The 16,927-nt window shown below is 39.8% G+C and overlaps 1 protein-coding gene across 2 annotated transcripts in view; it reads right to left on the bottom strand.

Annotated features, from left to right (window-relative positions):
- Positions 1-16,927, bottom strand: part of dagla (diacylglycerol lipase, alpha) — a 48,538-nt gene that overhangs the window by 17,693 nt on the left and 13,918 nt on the right. Inside the window, exons 2-12 of one of the 2 annotated variants that reach the window (XM_079663218.1) lie at positions 6,586-6,687; positions 6,225-6,436; positions 6,011-6,112; positions 5,776-5,914; positions 5,531-5,620; positions 3,921-4,059; positions 3,754-3,831; positions 3,092-3,216; positions 2,598-2,748; positions 948-1,031; positions 54-131 (exon numbers count right to left, since the gene is read on the bottom strand). In XM_079663218.1, the coding sequence (XP_079519344.1) occupies positions 54-131; positions 948-1,031; positions 2,598-2,748; positions 3,092-3,216; positions 3,754-3,831; positions 3,921-4,059; positions 5,531-5,620; positions 5,776-5,914; positions 6,011-6,112; positions 6,225-6,436; positions 6,586-6,680 (1,293 nt within the window). In that variant the 5' untranslated portion in view covers positions 6,681-6,687. The remainder of the gene's footprint in view (positions 1-53; positions 132-947; positions 1,032-2,597; positions 2,749-3,091; positions 3,217-3,753; positions 3,832-3,920; positions 4,060-5,530; positions 5,621-5,775; positions 5,915-6,010; positions 6,113-6,224; positions 6,437-6,585; positions 6,688-16,927) is intronic. The other variant, XM_079663219.1, reaches the window with a different exon arrangement.

Here is a 16,927-nt window from a genome sequence, read left to right on the forward strand (position 1 = left end):
CTCATGGTTTAAAGTAATGTATTGCAGGTGATTTTAATACAGTAATGTCTGACCTTGTGGCCAAGCCAGGTCCCGTGCTGCTCCTCTACGGGCAAACGCTCAGAATCCCCCGTCAGATCCGTCAAGGCGTCCTGATACACACAAGAGAAATTAATTCTACAAAAGACGGCATGAAACAGAGAACACAGGTGGAGGTACTAAAAAAGAATCTTACAAAAGTGCGCACATTAGACAAAAGACTTACTAACACCATTCCTAAGATTCAAACTGGATTATTTTTTGGTTATACTTTAATAAGTGTACCTGAGCAGCTGTAGAAAGAGCTATAAGACCATGAAGCATGAGTTTATGCCTTTATGTCAGCCTTCATTTAATCATTTTTGTCAAGTTATTTTTTTGGCTACTGTGTTACTTATAATGGGGGGAGAACCACAGCACAAGTGTTTCTTATCTTGATATTATCTATCAGGTGTGATTTTGCCTTGAGCTCTACAGATTAAGTTTTATATAAAGCACATTTCAAACACTTCTCTAATCTTTGTATTCTACTGTATTTGTGTTTTCTACGCGTACAGCCGCTACCTGTTTTGAATGGTTGAGAGCAGATCATCAGAAATCAACAGAAATAGTAGTAATTTTCCTCTTGAAAATATGTTATGCCTTTTTTACAAGGCGGCCGTGAGTAATAGCTTTCCTGTAGGTTCAGTTCAAGTCTTACAGCACTACAGGAATTCTCAAACACAAAACACATTTTGTTCTACAAGTGGTCAGTCACGCTTCTGCTTTTTTCGTAAAAAGCTGTAGGAGTTTGAGAACGCTGCATTTAACTATGAGAATTCCACCTGCTCTGGAGGTGTTGCCGTTGTAAAGGGAACAAGTGCACGATTTCTTTTTAGATAGTTGAAGAGACATTATTGTAAAAGCAAGAAAAGAAAGCTTAAACTAACCTTTGGAGACAGGGTTCCTCTGATACTGATTACAACTTTCTTTTTCGCATGATCCACTGCCACAAAAAACGGTGTTTCGTAAACCTGTAAGGAAGATGCAGAGCGGACAGTAAACTGTGGTGACACAGTCAGAGGAACAGACCAATTCTAGCTCGTTCCACTTTCATCCCAGCAAACAGAGTCCTTCCTAAGTCTCTGTCATCAAACCTTTCCTAACTTGGCACGGCACCATACAGTCATATAAGTCACTTCATAAGTCATTTCACAATTACATTTATAGATGGAAACTTAAGAGTTCACTGAGAAAAGTTCTGCTTTAGAAATCATCATCATGAGCATGACGTGCAAATATAAATGCTGTGGAAATTCCACATAAAACTAAATTGGATAATTGAATATCCGATGAAATTAGGAGACTATTTTAACAACAATTGTTTTCTATTTCTGTAGGAATATGAGTGCCCATTTGGATTTGAAAGTGATGGGTCTTTTCATATTAAGTAAACACATTTGGTTTGTGTTTACTTCGACCATCGTCTTATATAACGGAGGTAAAAACGCTTTCAAATGTTATTGTTAATAATTGCCAACAAACTTTTTTTTGTATTTGCAACCGGCAAGCCAGCTATAATTAATTGGGTCTAGATACTTTAGAGGGGCCATTTTTAGATGGCTAAAAAACATTTTGCTGCTGCTCCCGTCCACTGCAGTAAAGTGCTTTGCTCTCTGGCTGGTACTCCTGTTTGCTTCTCCAAACCAGGGGTCTAATATAACCCCACTTGATAAAAACTAAACTATCCCTTTAGAATGGGGATGCAGCAGCTTTACTAGATACAAATGTACCCAAAGGTGGTCAAAGAAAGAACCATGGATGACATACCCATCACATATGTTCCCAATTTATATATTAGTGGGTGTGGTATCATTCTTTAGGATATGCGCAGGCATCTGTTATTACCAATACTGCATGTCGCTGATATTGGTGGGTATTACCTACTGTAACCCATTTACCAGGATTTCAGATAGAAAAGGTATCTGAAAAATGTTTGGTCCCTCTTCAACAAGGAAGAGATCATTTCAACATGGATCATAATTTGACAAATGGAATGTAACTCAGTATAACGTTATCTTGGCTTTGGACAATGCTGGTAAAAGACTGATATACTGTACATGTTGAGGGCAGAAATGCAATCCTTAGGCTACCAAAGATGGCATTCACCCCTATTTGGCTGCACCTGAAGAATCTGTCGCTGACAATCACAAACAGCCTCTGCAGAGTCAAATCCTGTCTGAGAACACACTTGTTTTACTGCCGGGGAGGTGGACACAGGCTCCACATATCTCAGTGTTTCCAAAACATTTTCAAATGATAGCCAAAACTATAGATTAAAGTCGTTGTATGCAGAGCTTTGTCTTTGTGCGCGGGAGAGCTTAACCATGGTGTATCATAACGTACCAAAACAGTGTATTTTGCAAAAAAAGTTGTATGCTTTAACATCAAAACAAAAACAAATTGGACAAATACAAAATGAAATACAAATCCTGACACTCTTCTGCAGACATTCCTGCACACAACACATCCTTTGGCTAATTTAGGAAGTGAAACCCAACATCTCTGACTACTCTTTAGCCAACTGCCAGATTACTCACAGCATCGTGGCAGGATGTGTAGACAATCTGAACCTGCTTGAGGTCTCTGTCCAGGAAGTGTCTCCGTATGGCCAGGACATTACAGCCGCAACAGTTGTCCTCCTCAACTGTCACAGCCTGAGTCATCCGCGAGCTGGACACTGACATACAGCTGGTATGAGAAGCAAAGATACGAAGAAAACAGGAGAACACATAAATACTAAAAGACAGATAACGGTTTTTTTGTAAAGCAGTATTTGTGACAAGAAAATTGTAGTAAACTGATGAGGTTACAGAGTCATAATCTAGTATCATAGTGCAGGCCATATGGATAAGAGAATGTTAGACACCGCTCGTGTCAGTGAGCGAGCGAGTCCAACTAGAGTGGCATTGTCTCTGTGGATTACTACTTGGCAAGTGTTGACGCATGTGAGATTGGTTCCGTTTTGAAGAGGCTCAAGGGACACAGAAGCCAAATAGATCAAAACTGTGCGGGTGAATGTTTGAGAGCTTACGGGCAGGAGCTGGCAAGGCGGCACAGCCCGCAGACAGGCTTCCTCATTAAGTACATGGGCCAACCATATGCAGCCAGGGCGAAGAGCATGTAGTAACACACATCCTTGTACATGTTCATCTCGACCTGCAAGAGGGAGAGACAGGCGGGCAGACGTACACACACATGAGAACGACAGAGGGATGGCAGTAATATCATGGACATACTGAGATATTCAGACATAAATGCACAATAATTGCATAGAAATATACAGTACTGCAGGAAAGCTAAGGTTTTTAAAGACAGTTAAAAATCAAAACAACTTGTGCCATTAGTTGAGGAGTACAACTATTTTGTTTGTTTGGTGTGAAATGAACACAAATTAAGCTAATAGCTAAGACACATATCTAGTTTTCTTGTGAAAATTAGTGTCCTTTCTTGTGAGTTCTTGTTAAAACTTTGTTAGCCAGGGAGCCCTCTCTTTGTGCATTGTTTTGCAATCTTTTACATGTTTTTAAACAGGTAAATTCCTTTAAAAAAAAAAGACAGAAGAGCCTTTAAAGATGTGTTTAAATGCATTGTGTATTTGTATGAGGCAGTGTTTATTTGAGAACCTGAAGTTTAACAAGACTTCACACAAGTCAACCTTCACTTTCTCATTGTATTATTCAGATAGAAACTCACCGAGTTCTTAAGGTCCAGGTATCGAGTATTACGAGTGACAGGCATTCCAGATAAGAAGGCTAAAATGTCATTGTTGCCCTTGCGAGGTAAAAAAAAAGGGTATGAAAGTTATTATTTTTACAAACACAAAAATACAGACATTAATATAGTTGTATTGACAGCGATACCTGGTCCAGGATAGATGATCTCTTAGACCTCTGCCTCTGGCGGAGAAGAACCAGGCCAGCAATGATATCACTAGGCACAATGTCCAGGTCTCTGAAGAACTCTGCAAAAAGGCTGGCCACTTCTGAATACGCATCCTGGACATGAGAGCAGCAAACATCAGGAAAAGTTGGAAAAGCATAAAAAAAAATAGAATTAAATTAAGTAGTTCATTAAATCATGCAATATTTAAATCAGTAACACTCAGGTTACAACTATGTGGCCTGCAGAGCATTTTCTAATCCACAATGAAAATAAACAGTGTTTCTCGATGGGATTGTTTTTATTAAGCTTTTAACATAGCAGGGTGCGTTAATGACTGATTGAGCATTTTTAACAAAATAAGTTGCCCATGCGTTTCTGTCATTTCACAATAGGGGCCCTTGGGTAGAGTGAGTTAACTATCATAGTTCATGGGCTTTGGACTTGATACGATACTTGTTGATAACTTTAGATACATACTTGGACATATATGTTTATGAATGTAATGTAAGGCAGTATGGCTTGTATAGCTGAGGGATGTTTTTGAATGCTTCAAAGCGCACTAACCTGAGGGTTTGTCTGGTCCAGTGGGTTTGTACCAGCTCACTGAGGTCAGCATGTCTTTAGACATTGAACTGCTGGCTAAAAGCTCATGGCATTCTTTCAGAGTTTTTTACTTTCATGACTTTAAATCTGCAGTTCAGTCTAGAGCAGGGTTGTCAAACTCAAATACACAGTGGGCCAAAATAAAAACAAATCGGTACTAGTTGAGGGCCGGACTGGTTCAATGTTTATTGCAAAACTTATTGAAATGAACTTATTGCACATATTAAACCTGGAACTAACAAAGCTTAAATTATTGTCTATAAAAACAACATTAAATAATCAGTTGCATTCATTTCTTATGGCTCTATCTGCAGCTTTTCCGGAGTCATTTCTTATGATTGCATTTTTCCACAGGCCAACAACAGTCTCAAAAAACCTCTTTCCCTCAAAGAAAAAACCAAACATGCCCTGTTGTCGCAAGAAAAAAAGTACTAAAGGAAACATCCATTGAAACTCAGTGTGCTGCTCTGTGATGCTAGTACAAGCCAGATACTTGGCATCTCATCTTGGGTGCAAGTTCATCAACGTTTGGGCTCAGGCTCTGAGCTGAGGAAATCCTCAGGATTGAGTGAAGGTGTGCGTGCAATATACCGGCGGGCCAGATCTAATAGTAATTCAAAATGATCCTGCGGGCCGAAATTAAATCCAGCAAGGGCCTGATTTGGCCCCCGGGCCTTGAGTTTGACACATGTGATCTAGAGGATGGCAGTTAGTGGGCTTTATATGACTGCAGTTGTGCGCACTTAGTTAGTTTTAGTCAGCTAGTAAATTGATTTAGCCTGAAATTAAATATTTGACATTCATATTTTATAAGAAAAGCTTAATGTTGCCAGTGAGTAGCTAAGCAATGATCGCCTTTATGCCACAATGTTGAATCATCCTGTCAGTGCTTATTTTAATGACTGGCTTACTGGACATATTTCTGGTTTTATTCTCGTCTGATTTACTTTACCGGCGGAAAGGAAGTGGGTAAGTGTTGTGACTCACTGATTGTGTATCCTGTGCTCTGGTGCAGCACATGAAGAACTTCAGTCTCCTGCTCCAGCTGCTGGCTTGGCCTTCCTCTAGCCTGTGTCTAATGAAGAAAAAAGGGCAAGGAGAGCTGTCAAGACTTAGTGTGAGAAACAGGTAAGATGTGCACGCCTGGGTGGATGCTGTGCTTTGGTTGAGTTTTGTGTAAAGGCAAAATATGAGACAAAAAGAGAAAGAGGAGTAAGTGCCTGTTAATACCTGAGTGTGTACGTGGTGAGGTTACGCTGACGCCGACGGGTGGCTTTAAGTTTGACAAAAGTCCGACCCGTGGGATCAAAGGTGCACATGAGGGTAATGCAGACACTGAATATCACGAGCCAGTTGCATGCAACGATTCCTGCAAAAGAACACAAAACATCATTCACATTCAAGCATAACAAACCCCTTTGAACTTGCTTTACAAAGAAGCTCATTTATTTCTTCATGCACTCACCCAGAGCCAAGTTTTTGGCAGTGACATCAGAGCAAGGTTGGTAATACTGGACAAGCCAAGCAATTCCCACCACAGCATATACAAGCTCCACCAAGAGAATAGCTGGAGAGAAAGAGGGAGAGGGAATAATGATCAATATCTGCCCAATCAATATAAACAGTGTTTAGATCTTAATTTAGAACCACTAGTAATCTTCACAAGCAGTGTGTCTTACCTAGCCGTATATAGATGACGTACTGCACAGCTTCCCTGGGCTGTGTGTACAGAATGCTGCCTCTCATACTCAGCCACATGATGGCGCTCTCACAGATAAGGCAGCTGACCAGGATGCCCAGGTACCCTCGGCCATGGTCCACCAGCGTCACAGAACACGACTGCTCTGAGCCGTACGGCAGGCCGAACAGAACCACGGACAAAACCACCAACCTGAGTATGAAATCAAAGGGTAAGCAAATAGATTTCCTCGTGCAGAAATCCACTGCTTGTCAAAATACATGTGCACATAACTATATATATATATATATATATATATATATATATATACATACATACATACAATCAATACAGTGACTCACCAGATGCAGTGCAATAGAAAGAGGAAGAAGGCGGGCAGCACCAGGTCATCACTGCCGACTGACCAGCGCCGCCGAAACATCACCATGCCAGGCATCACTGCCCTGTAGGGGGGCAGAGGGAAGAGGGACCACTTCAGGAACAATGGACATCATTTGCAACCTTGCTTCTTTGTCTAAAAAGTCCTTATGCCTCAAGTCTCTTTTTTCAGTTCACCACAGGTATTTTTGAAAAGGTTTAACCTAATGTCGTACATACCGCACATAGTTATCTTACATCATGAGCTTAAAAACAACTGAAAAGGGAAAAAGAGACAATCTAATAAAGAATAAACCTCCCATTTGAACAGGGACGTCTCAACATGTTAGATCTTTCTCCAACCTCAATATCATGAATAGAGCAGGTACTGAGGAAAGGGGCTGCAGCTGGGATTAGAACGCAAATGGATTCATACAGAGGGTAAGAGTAAAAGATAATGGGACACGGAGAAGATGAGACTAAGTGGTTGAAGGGATGCAGAGGAAATGCACCACTTAATGAACAAAAGAGAAGAAAAGTAGCTTGGATGTATGATGGTACCACACTGATGGTGCGCACGGGAAAAAGCTTTTTTTACGTCACTCGGTCCACTCTTTTGAGTTGGAAAAGCATTGTGAGGTCCCTCAAGTGGCCTCTGGGTTAAACTGAAATGAACTGTAAGAGGCGGGGCGGAAATAGTAGTGAGAGAAGCAAACCCAGAGAGTCTGCTGCAGTGATTGGCTGATGCAGCTTTTATGGTGCCCCGCTCCTGGCTGCAGATCTGCTCAAAGCTAAAGGACAGGGTTTCAGTTCTGTCCAAAAAGTATGATGCCATCCATTATGCCAAAGCACAACTTTGTTTTAAGAGTCTTGCTGGTCCCTATCCAGCACTCCTCTGCTTTTTAGTATTTCAGAACATTTTTTTCACATTGTTAGTTATTGAGAAACTGGCAGCCCCCTTCTTGTTTCACCCTTAAATACCAGTCATCACAGTTGTTAAAGTCGCACTGCTCACATTGTGCTTTCATGGAATAGCACACATGAGACCGTTTCATCACTCCTAAAGGTAAATGTAGCATTAAATAAAACATTCCGTTTGAAATTGCTAAAAAAAAATCCCACAGCAAAGAACCAGCACAGCAGTGAACAGCATTTCCACAATGGGTGTAACTGCAGAGGCAATTTGGTGGGACCATAAAATCAGCAAAAAGCAGGAGTTGCCAAATGTGGTTTGCTTTAGATGGGTCACAAAGAAACGGTGCTGTGCAATTGTGGAATTAGATGAACTACTAAGATAAGACTTACAAAGAGAAGTACGGGCACAGCAACTTGGTTTGTGTTGGATCTCATTTCTTAAATTTGGCATCTATTTGCGTGATATTTTTTCCAAATTTTTTTTCGCACTTCTGTTTTCTGACATTATGCATCTTGTTCCTGCTTCAAGTATTGCAGCACACTATTGAAAATGAACTGGAATAAATATAGTAAGGTTTTACTGTTTGCATGCCAGATGGTGACAAGACGACATGCTTCTCATTCCTTTCCTGAGACCGAGTATCGCCAGTGAGTGACATGCTCTTTTAGAGGATGAGCAAAAATTCTGCTTAACAACAGTCGAATAAAAGCTGTCTGTCGGCAGAACAATAACCCAAGTGGTCCTTGTGCTTTCCGTTTCACAGGGTTTTATTATTCATGCCCTTATAATGATGATAAATGCACATATAATAGTCGCTTTCTGAAAGGACTTGCGTTTAAGAGCGATAACAAGTGGACTCATTGTCCTGCACCAACAGGATTAATGATTTTGAATGAGAAAGCATCTGCGCTACCAATCACCATCACACCAAACGATTCCAACGCTCTATACCAAACCGTGTTTTGCATGAATTCACTATACCTGCAGAGCACAAAGTCATCACATAAAGGGAGCTTTGTAGTTTTACAGTTCTTTTCAAATGACAAGGGCATCTTCCAACATCTACTAGACTTGCTTTAGACTTTGCAATATCCTCTGAAGGACAAAATGAGGCAAAACAAATAACATAGAAACATGTGTGCTACCACCTACATAGCTCTCAGTATACAGTGTGTGTGGAGTACAGAAACACAATGGCATTTCCTCTGAGCTGATCTGCTGGAGAAATAACTTCCAACCGCTTTTTTTTATTAAAACACACAGAAACACCACAAACCATTCCCATACCGCCAAGTTTTGAATCTGTAACAAAATGTAAATTCACTAAGAGCTTTGCATTGGCAAAACAACGGTTCTACCATATCTTATCAAGATCATCTTGTTTAAACCCCAATGTTAAGTGTGTGTCCGTTCCCCCTTTTATTTCTCCAGTGGCTGCTTATTGAGCCTAAACGCCTGCAATGATTTGCATTTGGCGGATGCAAAGGTTCCCCTATTGTTGGGGAATAACATGAAATGTGATCTGCCATGCTTTTTTCTTTAATGTGCAAACATTTATTTACTTTTGTACAATTATGATATTGAGGTGTTAAGGTCTGGTTCTGCAGACCACACATGTAAGGCTGAATGACATTGACTTAATGCATATACAATGATAATGTTTCCTCCAAGGCATTATCAAAAACATTTTTAAATCATATTGAAAATGTGCGCTGTCATTTATCACAAATTAAAAAGGTAGCTTTGTAAGTTTTGATCACTTGTTGTAGCCTTGTGGAGCAATGTTGTGTTTTTCGTCCAATAGTTTTGCATTGTTAATCTTTGCATGTAAACAATGCAGTTCCACACTTCTTAAACAACTAGCTTTGAAAATCATTTATGAGCTGGACATTTCCCTTGGTCTTTATTAATATTACGTGCACATGTATCATGATGGGTTTCAGGATAGCTGTTATCTACAAAGTGTTTCAGCATTTATCTAAAAGTGAATCACTTGTAATAGGACGACAGGACAAAAATAACTTCTTCTCTTCTGTATTGAGAAAAGGAAATGACTGGTGGAAATAGCTTAGCTTTATGAATGACCTTGATCAAGCAGACACTCACTTTTGGATCTGTATGTGAAATTGTTTGGATGCTTGAAATTGTATTTTAAGCAGGACCTCGTATCCTTTTCTACAGGAAGTTGAACTGCTCACCTCCCAACAGTGGTCACAATTAGACCCCCACCAACACTTGCTGAGAAACATTTGAAGCTATGTTTGGTACACAACAAATTGAACTAACAAATTAAGATGAATCGAGAAGAAAATTACACAAATACAACATTGTGAGCTTTGTGAAAGTAGGAATTGCTAAGGGCTACTAGATTTCTGGAATCTGCTTTCATGAAGTGGGCACACATATTACAGGAGTAGTGATGCCCAGTAACAACTGAATGTTTTCAATGTGTTAGTGAAACAACAATTGTTTTTAAAACAGCTCAGCCTGAACTGTATGGCATGTGATTAGAACAGCAAAATCAGGAGGGTCAGACCCTGAGCAGTGGAGTGACAGTATGGGTTTTCTTTCCAATCAAAGCACAACAGCAGGTGGTTTCAGTGATTGGCAGACCTTCACACAAAGAGGACGGACGACACAGTGAACTCAGCTAGAAGACGAACTGTGACTCTCAGCCCTGCACAGATAACAATTGGACACCTTGATATAACGCTTGGGTACGTGCTGTGATTTATTGTAGAAAGCCAAAGCAGAGGGGTGGGGGGGGGGGGACTCGGCATGTCTCTTGACCTGCAGATGGCCGTTCTTATTTTCAGCCTGACATGTGGCTTCTCAGCCTTTAGATCAGGGGTGTCCAAACTACGGCAAATTCTAAAAGTATAATGGAATATGTCCCACAAATGAAACTTGTGCTTGTCTTATATTGTACTTCTTAAATAAAAATGTAAACCTATATTACACAGTAGTATTCATGTGTTAATAAGACCACTTTTCAAATAAATTCAGTCAATTAAAGTTGGAAACATTTTCTAACATATCTTAGTTGATAAGAAAAGCCCAATGACTTATTTACATAACAAGGTTGAAATACACCCTTCCTATTTCTCCTTATTATGATCAATCTGAGGTTTCTGTTTTAACCCTCTATGGTACGATGATGTTGCAACAACGATGTTGTTGATGATGATCTATGAGGCAATTTGGAATCAATGTTTAGAGTATTTTTTTGTCATGTAATAGACCAAATAAACATAATCTAAAGAAATTTTAAATAAATAATTATCTGGGGGTATTTTTTGGGGTGTGTTGCCTTGAGGCAACACTGTACCATAATGGTAAGTTATGAATAAAGAGAGTTATTGTTGGAAATTTGAACAAAATGTATTTAAAAAACACATGGAAAATACTAAATAGCCTCAACAGGTTAAATTGCATGCCAATTAAAATGTGAAAATCGTTACTTTTTATATTTTAACAAGATTACATGTCTGAATGTTGCCTGCAGGCAACATTGTACCATTGTGAAACAACCTTTAGGAATAAATACGCAAAGAGCCTAGGCATCTTTCATCAAACTTTATTGAGCCATTTGACAAAATAGACTCACTATTGTGGAAGTTCATGAAGCAGTTATTGTCAGCAGTGAAGCACAGGTACGTGACACACTTTGATCACTGCACTTTCACCCTTACAGCCAGGGTATTTGCACCGGCCCTTTTTCTCCACCCACACAGGCCAATGGTCCGTGTGGTCTTGATGCACATGTGTTGATGGCACTGATGAGGAAGAACCTCTGCGCTTCTTCTCAGCCAGGTCTCTGTCAACATTATGAGATGGTCTCCCCCTCTTCTTCAAAACTTTCCTCTCGTTGCAAAGGCAACTTGCAACTTCAGCTTTGAATTTAAGCAGGCTGTACACTTCTTTCTTGGGGATGCCACAGTCCTTGCAGTCCCTGGGGTGCAAGAGCCACGCATTCACTAGAGTGAAATCCATCATGTGCAACACCATCTTGTGATGCCACTTCCTTGACCTGATCTTTGTTCTGTAGAGAGCAATCAGCGAGTCTAAGATCCACTCCTCCCATACTTTTATTGTATGCATGCACAACACTTGGGCAGGTAACCTGCAATGTTTCTTTCTTTTTCTTATCCCATCTTTGCACAGATCGTTGGGTTGGCTTTAACATCAAATGTATCTTGGTTAAATTGTAGAGATCTATGATGAATGGTATGCTTTTGAACAGTTTATACCTAAACACACAATACCACAATATCATGGTGAATCCATAATGGTATGGTGTTGCCTCAAGGCAACATTTACAATTGACCATAATGGTACGATGTTGCCTCCCGGCAACATTTGCATTTTAACAAGTTTCCATTACCTAATTAGCAATTTAAGTATATTAAACTATTATAAATTAAGGTTTACTCACCTATTATTGTGAATAAAAAAATTTCCAGACAAGAAATGCGCAGGAAATTACATTTTTAGACACATTTCTTGGAGAGAAATGGCTGAGCTGATCCTTGTGGGAAAGGCAGCAAACAGGGTCTTCAAATTGGCCGCCAGAGAGTCATGGGACAAATTTAAACACTACTATTGGTTCCTTATGGTCCTGCCTCTTTTTTTAAGTATTGCATCATAATTTGAGATGTATTGTGTGAATGCAAAAGGCAAAAAATGGGTATGTTGCCTGGAGGCAACATCATACCATATAGCGGGTTAAGGGATGAGCTGCCAACACTCACAAGCATCATTTACCTACATTTGATTGATTTTGCTAACTTATAACTGAACTTATGAGGCAATATAGCTCTCGCGAGTGGCCCAGCCCTTCGTATATTTTTCTGTATGTGGCCCTCGGCGAAAAAGGTTTCACCCCTGCTCTAGATAATGAATAAGAGAGTGAAGGAAACAAAGGCATGCGAATGGGTTCATGTGACTGAAGTCAACTAACAGCTACTTGTAAATCCATCTGGGTTGGACGAGGAGCATTAAAGAGGACAGTGGGAGGAGAGAGGGAGGAGTGAAAAAGGGGGAACAAATAAGTGAACATCTAAAAACACCCCCTCAAATATAAATTAGGTCAAAAATAATCAGGACGGTGAGAACAAGCAGAGGCAGCAGGCTCAGACCTCCAGAGATGCTGTTATCAGCACTCTGCTCCAGGCCTGTTGTTAAGACATGGCTTAAACTCCCAGCAGACCTCAACAGTGGAAACACATTTGACATAGTTATATATTCAATGGGATAAGAGTTACAGTGTGAACTTGTTGTAGTATAAATTGTGTATCTATTAAGTAAAGTTACTCTTATGGAAGTATTTTCAGCTTTTTTCCATCTTATCCTGTCATTATCTCTAACCTATCCCAGCATGCATTGGGTTATTTATGGTTTCCAGGTGAAGGTTTTTGTCACCTGCAAACTACATTGGACTGACTGTTTCCTTAATCTATAGTTGGAAACACTGTGCCCTAAATAACTTAGAATGTTGACTGTTGTTATTAATATTGATATTATGCAACTGACTACAATCAAATCAGGTTGGTCTGATATAGGGCCTAAAGATGTGGAAAAATATCTTGCAATTGCAATAATGGAGGGAATGATCATTTCTGAATGATTTTCATTGAAAATAAATAACAATTATAAAAATCAGAATTTTCTTTTGACTGTTTCTTTATGTTGCCCTTATATACATTAATGTAATGCAGGAAATCATAACTTTGAGGAGCTGAAGCCAAACAAATGTTTTGCTTTATAGTAACACATTTATGTAAATTGATCATCTCGATTAATCATTTCAGTTATTAGTAACCCGTGAAGCACTTTGTAAATCTATTTTAGCCAAGCATCATTATTATTGGCACCATCATCATTACGCAGCGTCCACACGGCGGGAGCTTGTACTGGCATATGATTTGATTGGCTGACACTTCCGTTGAAGCTTCAAAAGTAGAACATTGCTCTACTTTTGAAGCGTGCAAAGCGAAGCAACGGAACCACAATGCAGTTCGGCAAAGCGTGACATCACCCCATTCAAAGTGAATATGGGAGGCTGTGGCTCAGTGGATAGTGTGCTGGACGGGCCGTTGGACTAGCAGCCAGTCACAAGTATCATAACTCATTTGTGACACAACCATGATCAGGCTGTACAATTATATTTCGTCAATCTTTATATAGGTTTATTCTCCCTCTTCAGCCCTCTGTAAGGCAGCAACTGTAACCAAAGATTCTGGGGTCAATCAATATGTTACATTGATCACTCCCAAGGTTCTGAGGAAATCAATGTGAGAAGAACACCTGATGTTCCTTTAAAGATCGGCGTTTCCAGTTGCAAGGAAACTTGGACAAGTACAGCTGTGAACAGTCCTGGAGATCAGACTTAAAACCTCACTCGAGTCGCCATTGCTTTTTTTGAACAGTCAGAAGCGTACAGTACAAAGTACAGTAGCCCAATAATCTAGGTAAAGGTAATCAATCAAGATGTAAAGTGACAGACAGGAGTTCCAGCCTATTACTCTTGTAATCAGTTCTGTGTACAACTAATCGGCCCTGACCTCTGGCGAGATCCCTTCATTGCATGGAGGAGGATTCTGGTCATCAGTTCATGTCTCACCCCCACATCCTCACCCGTTTCCTCCCATCCATCTCCCAGATGATGTTAGCCTATAAGTGGGGCTGTTAAGCTTCCACTGTTAGCAGAAGCACTCAGACTGTTTTCACCACAGATCATTACACTTTACACAGGCCTATTCAACTGGCGGCCAGCGGGCCAGATGCGGCCCAGAACCAACTCCCGAGTGGCCCAGCCTCCCGTAGCCAAATTCCTACACTAGTACAGACCATGAACGCAACACTCCGCGTTGCATAGAAACCACCAAACCACAACGTAGCACGTTTTTTGAAAGTGCCTCTAGTGGTGCTAGTAACGGTGGTCCTATGATAGCAGCAACTCTAAAACATGTCTCTCTCAACTCTGAAGCGTAAACAGAGACAAAACGGTCATTGATCTTGTGGAGCAGATCCAAGTCAAGCTGGACCTTTTCGCGACCGACTTGAGCACGGGTCGGATACTGCATTTTCCGACGCTCCCCAAACACATCACATCTCCGGCACAAATCACGGATGTGATGACAGATTTCATTGCGAGGTTGAAAGAGAACTTTGCCGGTCGATTGGATGGACTTGCTCTGCCCACAGAGGTGATGGGCTTTGCCAGAGACCCCTTCACTGTTGCAATAGAGGGGGACGTATCAACCAGAGCAAAGGAAGTGGTCCCCTGCATCGACAAGGGGAAATATACACTGGAACTTATTGACATGCAGCGCACTAACGGGCCAGCAAAGTTTTGGAGTGATGTCAAAAAACAGCAGTTCCCTAACGTTCAGAAAGTAGCGATCTGTGTGCTCAGTATGTTTGGATCAACATACACATGTGAATCAAGCTTTTCACACATGAACTCAATCAAAAGTAGCACTCGCTGCTCCCTGACCGACAGCACTCTTCACCAATGTCTCATTGACATCCTATGAGCCAAAAATCACTGCTCTTGTTCAAAACAAAAATTGTCCCTTCTCCCATTGAGAAAGTCAGCGATGACAAATCACAAATGAGGTGATATTAAGCACCTATTTACTATAGTAGACGTGTAGTGTAGTATTCATTCATATGTTAGTTACCCGTATCCCTTGTTATGGGTTTTTGCACTGAAGGGTTTGACAGTTCTTTCTGTATTCATTTAAGTGCACTTTGTAATGTGTCTGGGTCAAATGTGACCAAAACGTATGATTTTGTTGTTATTACTTGAAAAGTGAAAAAATAGTATTGCTACAGTACTACCTCTTTGTGTTGCATTGGAGCTCTTTAGCTGTTTTTTTTGTATGTCAGGAAATGTATTAAGACTGCTATTATTGTATTCAGTAAATGCACTTTGTGATGTGTCTGGTTTAATAAACATAACCTGAATATTTGACTTCTAAAGCAAACAAATGTAATGCTACAACTGTGCACTTTTTTTTCAGATTCTGTTAAATTAATGCTAATTTGTTGTGTTTTTATGCACTTTTTGACCTACCTTTGTTAGATGAACAATAAATAAAAATGGCATGTTTTTCATCGCAGTAATATGTGTTGGTTTAAAATGTGTCACTACCCGCTTTTTACAGGCCGCTGAATGTTTGGCCCAGCTGAATTTTGTAGTTATAAAATCTGGCCCAACTGAATGTGTAGTTGAATAGCCCTGCTTTACGGTAAACCTGAGCGAACCAAGCTATCACTTTAAATAGTGGGCCATTGATAGAGTTGCATGGTTATGTTATGTGTGCTTTTTGTTGATATTTATATTTCATTTAAGATATTTAGTATTCAGAAAACTGCATATCTTCATAAAATACAGACTTCAGTGTGATATGATCAAATTGTTTATTTTTAAGTGTGAAATACAGAATTCATAGTTAAATGATAACCTCGTAAAATTGACTTATAAACACAAACGTTGCTATTCCTATCCCAATAAATGATAACAGCATATCCTTTCTTTGCAATAATGAAATATATTTCAAAAAACATACTTAAAGATTAAACAATGTTTAGGCATCACCTCAAAAGCCATACTTTTTTTTGAATGGGCATGGCATACTACTTTGTATAATGAAGTCCTTTCCTGTTCTACATTTAAATACATAAAACTGGAGCTCTGACACAACTTGGATATATATATATATAATAAATTGTACACTCACTAGTGTAAAACCAATTATTTAAACAGGTGTGTTGGACCCTTTATACAGTGGAGGAAATAAGTATTTGATCCCTCGATTTTGTAAGTTCGCCCACTAACAAAGAAATGAACAGTCTATATTTTTAATGGTAGGTTTATTTTAACAGTGAGAGTAAGAAGATCAAAGACGAAATCCAGGAATTTACATTATATCAAAGATAAAAATTGAGGGAAATAAGTATTAATCCAAAATAGGCTGTACTATAGAAGTATAGAAATGTCCTGATGTTGTTGCAAAGGTAACATTTCAAAACAAGATTGTTTATTTTAACCTCCTGCAATAAATACTTAAAACACCCCCCACACACCCTGCTGTGTTTATAACCTGAGATAAAAGAGCATCTAAATGTCCAAAACCTGACCTTTAGAGAAACTCGGCTACACAGAAAGCTCCAGGCTGAGCTGCAGTGCCTGACTCTGCTATCATAGTGCTTTCCACATTGGCATGACTCATGCAAACTCTTGACTCTCTTCCTGAGCTAGTGACTCCATCTGAATCAAAATGACATGTGTTTTGTGAAAAGACTGTGACATATTCCTACATGTGAGCAATGCTTTTGTGCTCCACACAGCGTGCTACTGTGTGCCAGGCCCAGAGACGTGCTCACGTGATGCAAAAACAATG

The sequence above is a fragment of the Notothenia rossii genome (assembly GCF_949606895.1).
Source record: "Notothenia rossii genome assembly, chromosome: 2".
Classification (NCBI taxonomy): domain Eukaryota; kingdom Metazoa; phylum Chordata; class Actinopteri; order Perciformes; family Nototheniidae; genus Notothenia; species Notothenia rossii.